Genomic DNA, 12,410 nt, shown 5'->3' on the forward strand with positions numbered 1-12,410 from the left:
GTTCCTGCGCGGGGCAGCCCCTCCGCTCCCCAGTCCCGCCGCAGGGGGTGGGCCGGAGCCCGGCGGCCATGGGCAGGGTCGGGGCCGCTGGGCCGCTGCTGGGCCTGTGTTTCCGTGCTTGTCCTCGCGCAAGACTACTTCCAGTGGTGAGAGACGGCGGTGAGAGATTATATTCCGAGTGTAAGGAAGGCGGTCTGTTGCTTCTCTCCTTCGGGAAACCATCTCTGCGTCTTGCTTCATCCTCTGACACGATCCTCGCCCTGTGTGTAAACATATTCTTTTTACTTTTTAAAAATTCCTCAGCCACTTCAGAGCTTTGTATTGTTCCAAAATATCGGGCCCATTGTGATCTAATCTTGCTTGTTTTCCCTTGAAATTCTTCAAATCTAAATTATTGTTTTTGTAAAAATAGCTGCTGGGCATGTCTGTGAAATAAGCTTAAGTGATGATGAATATATGCCAAAATTGGGTCTATTTAGACATAAGTGTATTTGTTTAAACCAACATTGAAATCAGCTCTGGTCTGTAGCCTTCAGTTCCAAACACAAGGGAAAACATACTTCGTATTCTTTGAACTCGCTTTGATTTCTTCTGTTTCTGAAAAACAGCATATGACCTTCAGCTTTCATTTAGCTCTGACCAGTCACCTGTGCCCTTGACGCCAGCAGCCTGAGCTGTGCTGGGAACAGGCTGTGGCCTACGGGTGGCACGGAATGTATCTGAGGGTCAGTCTGAAACTGTCAGGGCAGCCGGCGGGGCCCGGACCGCATGTCCGGGGGCAGGATGTAGCTCCCGTCACAGGATGGCTGCCAGGGCGAGTCAGGATGAGAAACGGGGACCTACAGGAACTCTGGGGGACACCTCATGTGACCCTCCGTTATGGCACAGGGCCCCCCGTGTGAAGTGTTTAGAAGAAGCTTACCCACCATGTCCTGGTCTCTAATCTGCATACTTCCTGCTGGGCAGACCAGACGCAGGCCTCACGCGTCACCATTGTGCTCAGGGACCCTGAGCCTCCATTTGGAGGTTAGGGCTGGCCAGGTATTTACTTGCGCTTCTCAGGCTTGGAGGACAAGTTGAAAGATTCCATCACCTCCGCAGGAGTTATCTTCTCTTCTTTAGGAGGGCTCGGTTATGAGGGGCTCAGTTACGACCCTTTGTGGGCTAACCAGACGGCCTCCAGGGAAGATGAAGGGCATGGCTTTAGGACACCGATTATTAATAGGAGAGGGGCCGTTCCGAAGGGATTCGGTTTTGAGAGACTGTTTAACACCTTAATATGAAAAGTTATATCTGAACTTGTATACTTAGCAATACGATTTGACAGGCATCTGTGGAGCACCAGCGGTCTTTGGGACATGATGTTAAATGTGTAAATGCCGAGTGGCCGTCCACCTTACCCACCTCTCCCCTAGAGCAAACATCGAGTCTCATCTCTGCACTGTCTTCATTCCTTTTTCCATATTCTTATCATTGACTCCAGTTTAAAGTTTTTAGAGCCTTCTCAGGTTTCAATTGAAAACTTTTTTGTACTTATAATTTTTAGTAATAGACATTTCCTATCCTTAGTTCCTTAGAGGCTTCAATTTAAGTATAAAACACATAGACCTTTGAGGTTCAATCCCTCATTCATCAGCGAGGACACTGTGTTGAAATCGGCCCCAGAATCTTCCGCGGGAGAACCAAGCGGCCGCTTACGCCGCTCCTCCCGCAGCGCCGGCCCTGTGCTCCCGGCCGCCGCGCACGCCCTTCCCGGCAGGCTGAGGGTCTACCGCACACTGATTAGAAACACGACTGATGGTCGGCTGGTTGATATTACCTCCTCGCAGCCCCTTCAGCCGGACCCAGCTGGCACTTGTGTGCGTGGCCAGGGAGGACGCTGACAGACGCCACGGCCCCGGTGCTCCCGACCCCGTTCCTTCGTGAGCCCCGAGTGTTTCGTTCTTGGCTCCTGAAATTCGTCTTTGACGTTGTGCAGTTAGGACACACGTGTAGATTTGGATATTTTGAGATGTGACATTTCAACTACAAGGCTTTAGAAGAGTTTTCACTAACAGTAGTCCCTTCTCAGCGATGAAGCCCGTGTGTGCGGTATGTTCTCAATGGGACTAAGAAAACGGACGCACTTCCTTAGCATTTTATCAAAGCAGAAAGAATTACTGTGTATGATAAAGATGATGAAGGTTAAGTTCAGACTTTAAATGCCTATAAACCTCTTTTATATTTAATGAATCATTTTGTGGTATTTGCATAATTCTATAAATTTTTGAAGGGTAGATAAAGCAAATGTTCACACATTACATTATAATGCTCAGTTTACCCATTAGTTCAGCAGTAATTAACTTGTTGAAGCTTAGAGCTTCAAAAGTAAATGAGATTATTTGTTCAAAATGCCATCAGGTCTTCCTGGAATGACATTTAAATTATGTAATGTAAATCCGTTTGACCTGTGAGTCCTTGTCATTATTTAGTGACATTTCTTACAGAATAAATTGTTTGCAGGTTGGGCAGCCTGCGACAGAGCTTGGCAGAGGGCTATAAAAACAAATCATCCTTTCATTTTATACATCATTTGTTCAAACATTGGTAAAAATTGCTTTGTTTTTCTATAATAGAGAAGTGTCATTCGATGGTTAAAAGCACACTAGCTGTTTTAGACACAGACCACAGACCACAGACTGTCAGCAGAAGCGTCTATGAGGAAGAAGGCCAGTGTCACACCTGTCCTGCTGCATATTTTAAGTTAAGGACAAAGGATGCCTTTTCCCTTTGCCTGCTGAGTTCACAGAACGTGTAAACCACAGTGAAGCTAGGTTTGTAAAGTTCAGGAAACGTGTGATTGTTTTTCATTTTGTTCCACTTGGCTTGTTTGCAGTAGTTTGCATTTGCCTTATGGGTAAACTAGAATCTTTAAAATGTGAAATGTCCCAGGTTTGCCGTGGGGCTAGCCTATAAAGCAAGTCACTAGAAGAAGGCCAATAAACATCGTCCCTGCTATGCTTGGAAGTCCCTAGCTTTCAAAGAAGTACTGTTTCAGCCATTGGGGTACTTGTATTTGCTGCTTTAAAACAAAGCCCAAGAAAGACTCTGCTAATGGTCCACAGGATTGTCGCACCAGCAGCCTTTACTTTTAAACTTTCTCTTTGCTAATGAGGCCAAACATTAAAACACATCACCGAGGAATGTGGTTTACTTTTTCCCTGCTCACGCCTCTAAGCAGTCCCGCCGCACCTCTGTGGCGGTGGGTGCTCCCAGTGCTCTCTGAGCACCCAGCTGGGAGAGGCAGGGCTTGCCAGGGGTGAGCCAGGTCTGTGTGTGTCCTTTCCGGGACCGCTCAGGCCCACAGCAAGCACTAGTGAGTATGTGCTAGCCGGATTCGGAAGTGTCTGCCTGTGACGGGAGCGGAGTGTGGCTCTGTTGGCTTCTTATCTGGAAGGCTGACTGAAGCCACGTTACCGTCACACCATGTTTGCCATCCTGGCACACAGTAGGCACTCAGGAATATATTTTGACTAAATAAAGAGTAGCTTTAGAGCTTCCCAGCAAGCAGTTCAGGACTTTGGACACTTTAAACCTTTGTGAACTACGTAATTCATCAAAGTAGTGTGACTGTCGTCTAGGAAGGGAGATGAGACCTGGGTCGTTAGATCAGCCCTAGGTCAGTCGTCTGTGTCCGCCACGGTTATAAAAGACACACTAGAAACAGCTCTGTGCCTCTCCCTGCCGCCGGCTCCTGTTCCGGTCCGAACGGTGATGTTAAGACGTCTTAAGATTTGAATGGATGTTACCAGCTCGGCTCCCAGATTTGTCATTTGTGTAGAAAGGCCAGGGTGGCACTCTTCAGGCAGTAAGACTGTACGCCAGGCGGCTCACCCACGGCCAGGCCTGCCTCTGCCCCGTGCTCTCCCAGACCTGGGGACCAACTTCATGTCTTCAGTCCAGAGGCCCGCAAGGCTGCCACTTCTCGGCATTATTCAATGGGGACGTTACTCTGTTATTTATTGCAGTGGAGTGGTGAAGGCCAGGAAGAGTAGACAAAAGAAGACTGGCCTGGAAAAACGATGACACTTTAATTAATATCTGTCCGTATTTATTCCCCAGCAATTCTTTTTTTAAGTTTTACATTTTTTTCATTTTCTTTTTTATTTTTTTTTTTTTTTAAGTTTATTTAATTTGAGAGAGAGAGAATCCCAAGCAGGCTCTGGGCTGTCAGTGCAGAGCCCAATGCAGGGCTTGAACTCACAAACCATGAGATCATGGCCTGAGCCGAAACCAAGAGTTGGACATTTAACCCACTGAGCCACCCAGATGCCCCCTTTTTTTTTCTTTTTAAATTTTTATTTAAATTTATTAACACACGCTGCAGTGTTGGTTTCAGGAGTAGAAGTCCATGATTCATCACTTACGTACAGCGCCCAGTGCTCGCCACAAGTGCCCTCCTTAATTCCCATCACTCATCTCGCCTGGCCCCCAGTGACCTCCGGGCAGCACCCCTCAGTTTAGGAGTGTCTTAGGGTTTGTCTCCATAAGGGGCTCTTGCAAGTCTGGCGCGTCGTGATGAGGGTAGCACAGGACAGGCGGCCCCGACTAAGTGCGTAGTGTCAGTTGAATTAAACTAAAATCTCCCGCTAAGGAGCGCTGCACCTTCACGTTTTGTCATTGGAAACCCCCCCGGCCCGCTGACCACGTGGGACAGATGTCAAGAACTCCCTGTAAATTGCCAGTTCAAGGGGGCCAAGCAAACATCTGTTTGTTGTTGAACTCTTGGGTCTGCCTGTTAGAGCGACACCCACCCACCCAGCACAGTGAGGCTCGCTGAAAACCTTGTTCTGGGCTAGTCCACGCGGGAGGCTCTGGTGTGCACAAGGGGGGATGCAGGTCACGTGTCGCTCCTGTTGTCTCTCCTTCTGTGCACGTTTTGTCACTTGAGAAAGCCCATTGACATCCGAGTGAGAGGGTCATTGTTGGGAAATCTGAGTTCGTCAAGTAAGTTGTGAGCGTTACAGCGTGCACCATAGGAGCGTAAGGCCTTTGTCGGATGGCGTCCATACTCTGGTCTTTGCCTTGCACTGAAGGAAACAGATCACCCGCGTGCCATACCGGAGTCTGATGGCAGCCTCTCTTAGAAATTAGCACCAGGGTAGGCTTCGGCCCTGATCTCCAAAAACCCGAGGAGAGCGATCTGTTCGGGCTCCTTCTAGAGTTTTAATAAGTTCAGTGAGACTTCTCGAAACCCTCTGCATCCTTGACCCCCCTCCCCCCCAGCAAGGCCGCTCTTTGCTCGGCCCGGGCGGGGCAGGCGGCCCTCCGCAGGAAGCTCTGCGCGGAGGAGTCTAGGAGGGCGCGCGGTTCTTCCCCACGGACTGACACCTTGTTGATTTTCAAGGCACTCCCAGGTTTCCAAAAAGTAGAAGGGAGTTAAAATCAACTACCAAGATTCCTTTTTTTCCGGGGGTGGGGGGGAAGGAAAAACGAGTTCACTGTGATCAGGGCGTCTTCCCTTGATCTTCCGTCCTTGTCCCTCCCCCTCCAAGAGGAGGCAGAGTCTTAGCAAGATCATGATTCAGTGACACGCCAGCGCCCGTACTCCTCCAGACTCCTCAGACTCGTGATCAGGGCTAAGGAGAGGGGCGTGGGGAGGGCTGTGTTGCCGCATCAGAAACGGGATGCATCCCCGTACTGAGAGAGGACTTTTTGCGTTTTTAGAATCTTCTGTGTTCTTTGGTTTCTACTGGATTTTTTCTCCTGGAAAGCTCTTTATCATAATATCTGTGATCTTTTTTCTTGTTTCAAATAAAAACCGTTGGAATTGACTCGTGATTAGCTGCAGTTTCTGGCCTTATAATTTGTTTTCCTTTAGGCAGCCCTTTAGTTGGGTTTAATACAAAGCGGAGCGACAGTTTTGGAAGTTCCTTTTTGTCAGAATCTGACCCTCGGGAGCAAGAGCGGGAGGGGACTGTGGGGTTTGACCCGAAGACTCGGAGCCGGGAGGTGCCCACATCCTGGGACCGCCCACTGTAAGAGTAAACCCCGCAGAACAGTGACTGACGGGTCAGGAGCAGGCAGGAGAGAGTTCACAGGACACCCTGAGTGCAGTGCCCAGTGGCGCCCCGTTTCCCCAGAGTCTCAGCCCTTCCCGACGCAGCCGGGTGGTTCTGGGAGCGCGGTGTTGTCCTCGTTGCTGTCTGTGGGGAAATCTTAGCAGTGGAGTTAATTCAGACTCTGACTCTTTTAGCTCCAACACCCCAAGAAAGGCCGTGTTTGCCGGGAGCATGCAGCTGCTGGCCGGAGTGAAGCTGTGCACCGGGAGGACCTTAACCAACCACCCGCACTATGAGGACAACGGCCTGAGGGAGCGGACCAAGGCGGTGAGGGCGCGGCGGTGCCTCTCCTCGCGCCCGGCGGCCCCTGCCGCGTGTGCGGTTCTGGGGGCGTCGGGCCTGGAGCCCACGGGCCCGTCTCCCGAGGGCAGTGTGTGTGCGTGTACATTTGTATACGCATGAAATGCCTGTGGAAAGGCACACAGCAAAGCATCTGTCTTTCCCTCCTTTACAGAAGAAGGCACACACTAAATCTTGGTTTCTTTGGCACTTTATATAATTCACAGCTCATTTCATATCATTCTATTTTTTTAACTAGTCACTTCCTTTGTTTTTTTAAGTTTTTATGTCTTTATTATTTTATTTTGAGAGACAGAGAGCAAGTGGGGGAGGGGCAGAGAGAGAGGGAGACACAGAATCCGAAGCAGGCTCGAGGCTCCAAGCTGTCAGCACAGAGCCCAGTGCGGGGCTCGAACCCACGAACCATGAGATCATGATCTGAGCCAAAGTCGGACACTTAACCAACTGAGCCACCAGGCACCCCTAATTTTTTTTTTTATTTTTATTTTTTAGAGAGAGTGAGAGTGAGCAGGGGAGAGGAGCAGAGGGAGAGAGAGAATCGTAAGAGCAGAGCCCAGCGCAGAGCTCAGCCTCATGACCGCGAGATCATAACCTGAGCCAAAACTGAGAGTCGGGTGCTCAACTGGCTGAGCCACCAGGCGCGCCCCCCCCATAACTGTTATTAACAGCGTTGTATTTTTAAATGTACAAAAATTTTGTTATGCAGGCGTAGCATATTTTATTTAACCATTCAGGTTGTTTTCCTGTCTTCTGTAATTATGTAAACTGTTCCAAGTGGCAAACTTGTCTGTGTATCACTGTGCACAGGTGCCAGTGAGATGAAGTTTTGGGGCTGAAAGTACGGGCATTTGTCATTGAGTTAGACGGATAGTTCTAAACTGCCCTCCGGACAGATTGTACCAGAAACATTCCCGTGAGCGGTGCGGCGCCCGTCCCCTCAGCCCCCCAGCAGCAGCTCTAACTTGTTAATGTTCTGTATCAGCCACTTCGGAATCTTAGTAGCTGCAGAGTTGCTGAGAAGGCTCGTTTTGGCCTCAGACTTCACTAGCCTAAAAACAAATGAGTTTTACTAAGTCCCCTGTTTTTTATGAGAGTCATCTGAACCTCGATTCTTGCCACCGTGGGCGTTTTTCAGTTGGCGCGGGTCCTGGAGGTGGCCCGGTCAGCTGGAGGACGTGGGGGGGCCCGTCCCATAGACCCGGAGTGCAGGCGCAGGTGGCTGGTGCGGCCCAGGCTGGAGGAGGCACCGAGGGGACCCTTCGGGCCCCAGGGGGCCCAAGATCCAGCCCTTGTTTGGGACTGAGTTTAGTGCTCTGACAAAACACACCTTAAGGTCCTGGACATCCAGTGCTGGGAACGGCCTCGGTGTGAGGCCGCGGCCACCTGCGGCGAGCACGGCCTCCGGCTTCGTCACAGAAGCAGGCCACCCTCCCTCAGGCACGCGGGCCTCGGTGCCCAGTCTCTTCCGTCAGAAACGCATCCTCAGACGTCAGGGTGCAGGGGAGGAGTCCGTGCCTCCACCACACACACACACTCGCACACTCGCACACACGCTGGTGAGGAGCAGGACGGAGGTGCTCCCACTGAGCTGCCGCTGGCGCTGCAGGGGGCCCCTTCTGGTCAAGCAGGGGCAGCTTAGCACCGAGGACCCTATGGTGGTCCCTTTCCACAACCACCATTGTCAGAAGGGGAAGATCCTTATGAGTAGAGGGCCCCGAAACTGTACCGTCACGCCTGATGGACCTTTTTGTGCGAAGAACCCCTTTCTATATAGAGATTGTGTCGTATTTATTCCTCTGTTGATTTGCCTCGGGCACGCATCCTTAGAGTGGGCGTCTACGGATGGATAGCAGCCAGGAATGCCTTCCAAACCCGGATCTGTTTGGCGTCCAAAGCCAAATGTCTCCAGCAGGACTCAAAGCTGAGTGCTCACAGGACCCTTCTGGAAATGCCCCCTGCACCCAGCGCTGTGGAGGAGGGAGTGGCCCGCACGGGGAGGGGCCGGGGAGCCCGGGGTCGGGGTCTTGGGCGACGCTGCTCCTTAGCCACTCCTCCACTAACTTCCTGGCAGCTGCGCGGTATTTTCCCCTGTTCCACGTTTACCCCACGTTGCAGGTTTACCAGATCTACGCCAAGAGGGCCCCAGAGGACGTGCACGCCCTCCTGAGGTCGTTCGGCGCCGACTACGTCATCCTGGAGGACAGCATCTGCTACGAGCGGCGGCACCAGCGGGGCTGCCGGCTGCGGGACCTGCTGGACATCGCCAACGGGCACGTAAGCGCGCCCTCGCCCCGCCCGATGCCCCGTCCCGAGGGGAAGGTGCCAGGAACCGAGCGCCCGGCTCTGGCACTACTTCTGTGGCGGCGTGGGGCTGGGCGGGGGGAAAGGGACGGGGGTTCAGGCCCCAGCTCCGTGTGAAATAGAGCCGCTCTGTCTTCAGCTGGTGCGTCTCGAGAAGCTCTGTATAAAATTCACTTTTAAAGCTTTTGCCGTGCAAAGCAGAACCTCAGCCTCTTAGCACCGCTGCCCAGCGCATCGTTTTGGCTGCGCAAGAGCAGGACCGTGAGTAGGACTGTGAGAGCAGGCCCCATCTCCCCTTCCAGGCGCCGCTCCCGTCAGTGTCCCCTTTGCCCACTGGCACCGTGCCACCAAGATGGCTTTCTGTGGCCAAGTCTACACTCCAGGGCAGAAGAGCAAGCCATTTCTCCCTCCAGCCTTCTGAGGCGAGTGTTTCCGGGGCTCGGCCAGGTCTCAGATTAGCACAAGTCGAAGCCTTTCCCCCTTAGAGGTGGTGTGTGCTCTGTTTGGTATAAAAGGTGATAAGATATGTAAGAAACAGGTGGGGGGGATCTCGACTGTACAGAATTTGAGATTCAGAACAGTTACGATCGCCTCTCTCAGCAAGTCTCAGGCGCGTGGTGCCGTGTGATTAGCTGCTGTCCCTGCTGCACGGTACAGGCTCAGAGCCCATTCACCTCCTAACTGCAGGTTTGCCCCTTTAAGTAACACGGGTGTTTGAATTAACTTGATCGTGGCCCTTATCTCGCCATGTCCATGTGTATCAGATCATCAGGTTGTCTACCTTAACTGTATACAATGTATCTGTCAGTTATGCCCCAGCAAGCTGCGGGGTGCGGGGTAGGGGGCGAAGAACACGAGATTCAGATTTTTGCCCAAGGACAGTAACTGTCTGTAACCATATTGAATTCTCAGGAGGCACAGACCAAAGACACGCATTTATATTTTGATTTGTGTGTAACTTTTTCTAACTAGGCCGCCTACTGAGTCGGAGGATTTCCTCTGGTCCTAGTCACTCCTCTCGGGATTTTGTTTTTGTGAGAGCCACACCATGTTACATTCCTAAGAACAAGGGGTCCCAGTCCTGCTTCTAGCTTTGCCCTTAAGGGGACGAGCGCGGCACTGAGCCCCCTCCCCAGGCCTGGTTCGCGCTCTGCAGGCAAGAGGCGGGCCAGATGGTCTCCAAGCGGCCCCGTACGATTCACGCTCGGCTGACGGACGCTCTCAAAGAAGCCCGAGCCCAACTTGTGCCTTCTTCTCTTGTCTCTTGGAAGTATAATGTGTTTCCCAAATTGTATTTGGTTTTGTTTTGGCTTCAGATGATGGATGGCCCAGGAGAGAACGATCCCGATTTGAAACTTGCAGGCCACCCTCGCTTCTGCGAAGAGATAAAGAGAAACCGGCCACCCTACACAGCCTACTTCACTAGAGTGTTCCAGAACAAAACGTTCCATGTTTACAAGCTCTCTAGACACAAGTAACCAAGCTCCCGCTCACGCTCTATTTCGATACGTGGAACTCCACAGGTAACATGTCACATGTCGTTAGGTAGCCCGTCCCACAAAGCTGTGACAGAAGTAAGTTGTAGGGATGTTTACACAGCGTCGCCGTCCCGGGAACGGTCTCACACAAGCGTCAGTCTTTTTTATCCCGTTTCACTATGTTCTGTAGCCTCAACGTTCTCTGCTCTCCAAGAGTGATGTGGAGTTTTTGGGAAGACGGGAAGTGTTCCACGGGAGCCTGGACAGACACACATCACGTTGGAGATCCAGAGGCTGTTCGGGATCTGACTGAGCTCGTTGGCTTCAGACAGCCGTGGTTGCGTTGAATCGAGAGGACACAGAAACGCAGTTCTGTAACATTGTTTCACTAGTGAAGAAGGGTGGCTTTTTAAAAAGCCCTTTATCGTCCTGTTTTCACCTAAAAACTTTTATAACGGTTTCCAACTGTCATGCTTTTAATATTTTTTTTTAAAAATCATGTTAGGTCTTTGTATATATCTAAAACGTTTTGTGGTGCGCCGTCTGAAGTGTGATGTTCCGCACATCAGCCTATGCGTCCTGTGTGTCTGTCTGTGTCTGTACACGCATGCGGGTGCATGTTGTAACGCCGGATACAGGGAAGTGTGACAAATCCCTTCCTGCGAGTCCTTCAAGGAGCAAAACTGTTACGTGGCCGAGCAGAACGCGTTACTGTTTCGTGTTATTTTAAAACCTATTGATACTACTTAACCTATCCTGCAAGTAAGAAAACTTTTCTTCGTTTCTTACTCATTTAAATTTACTGGGTTTGCAAAATTTTGTAAACTTTTTGTTTTTAGCCTTTGTATTTTTTACAGCCTAGCACCTTGCACAGTCTGAATATTTTTAAAATGTTGTATCTTAACTAATTCATTAATGCGGTATTTTTGGCAGAGAGCGTTTTCAAGCCAAATTGGCTTCGTGGGCTCCGATCTTGCTGCGAGGGCCTGGGCAGCGGGACTCTTTCTCTTACTAAACGGTAACCAAGTGCCTGTAAGTCATGCTTGTTTGTAAAAAAGCAAAGAGATTATGTATACATGTTCAAAAATTTTTTGATAATTGCTTTTATAATTAATTTCTAATGATGGGGACATGTAAAAGTTGCTGATAAAAGCATATTGTGTGTTTAATTAAATCAAGGTGGCTAATGAAATTAGCTCTCTCCCCTGTACCTGCCAGTTGGAAATGATTTAAAGGTTTCTCCTTGCAGTTGTATTGAAGTAAATTACCCTGGGCATCAAGATAGACCGATCACATGTTTAAATGATTTTCTATTCAGTTACTACTTATTCAACAGTATTCAAAAAGAAATTTTACACTGTCATGTTGGACTCAAGGATACTCGGCTTTTTTAATCAAAACTTATTTAAATAAAAAAAATGACACTGGCTGGGTTACTAAATTATGCAGCTGAAACTCCTGAATTATGTCTTCCCTGTATCCCTTAATAAGGTTGGAGACCACCGCAGTTTGGGATAATACAATAATAAAACACTTTAGTCAGTACTGGGACTTTAATTAAGCCGGTGACGGCCACGCCCGGTGTGGCTGACGGCCGGGTCAGCATGTCCTCCAGCCAGTGCCTTACTGTCGATTGAAACGAAGCACATGTGAGGTACATGTCAGACTATGTGGTGTGTTTTTAAAGTCCTCTGTGACCTTCCGGATACATTTCTATGTGCGTTCATCTAAGCATTTGGGTACGTAGAGTCTCAGTACAAGAAACACGTACCTAAATTTCTCTGCCTCCCCTCACCGCCATGACGGCACATCATAATCTTTTCCTCATAGTCCCGGTGCCACTGTGGCCAAAACATAGTGTTCGGTCTTCTGTGGAAAATATGAAGTGCCAGACAAAAAAATAGTCTCGCCGGACCGAATCCATATATGCGCTCTTTCTAAGACACTGTGACCTTGTCGAGTAGACATTTTTGTGTCCTGAAGACCGACTCTGCCAACAAATCATGTCAGACCTTCTTAGCGTTTGTCAGTTGTCTCCTTTATGACCTTCTTGTTGGAGTCACGGGAGGAAGGAGGGAAAGTGACCGACTCCTGGCTCTCTGCGGCCACAGCTCGTCCCCCGGGGCCGTCGTCGCGCCCCCGCCTCGCAGATGTCAGTGGCTCCGGTAAAGTCTGGTAATAGCCCCGCGCTGTGGCTGGTTCCCATGGGAAGAATAGCCGCTGGGTTTTG

General features: G+C 50.2%; 1 protein-coding gene across 1 annotated transcript in view; it reads left to right on the forward strand.

Moving 5' to 3' along the window:
• DPY19L3 (dpy-19 like C-mannosyltransferase 3) overlaps positions 1-11,607 on the forward strand; it is a 66,853-nt gene extending 55,246 nt beyond the window's left edge. Inside the window, exons 16-18 of the mRNA XM_029924256.1 lie at positions 6,236-6,368; positions 8,517-8,675; positions 10,019-11,607. Of these exons, the coding sequence (XP_029780116.1) occupies positions 6,236-6,368; positions 8,517-8,675; positions 10,019-10,180 (454 nt within the window). The 3' untranslated portion in view covers positions 10,181-11,607. The remainder of the gene's footprint in view (positions 1-6,235; positions 6,369-8,516; positions 8,676-10,018) is intronic.
• The last annotated feature ends 803 nt before the right edge of the window (positions 11,608-12,410 follow it).

Source organism: Suricata suricatta, chromosome 16, assembly GCF_006229205.1.
Source record: "Suricata suricatta isolate VVHF042 chromosome 16, meerkat_22Aug2017_6uvM2_HiC, whole genome shotgun sequence".
Taxonomy (NCBI): domain Eukaryota; kingdom Metazoa; phylum Chordata; class Mammalia; order Carnivora; family Herpestidae; genus Suricata; species Suricata suricatta.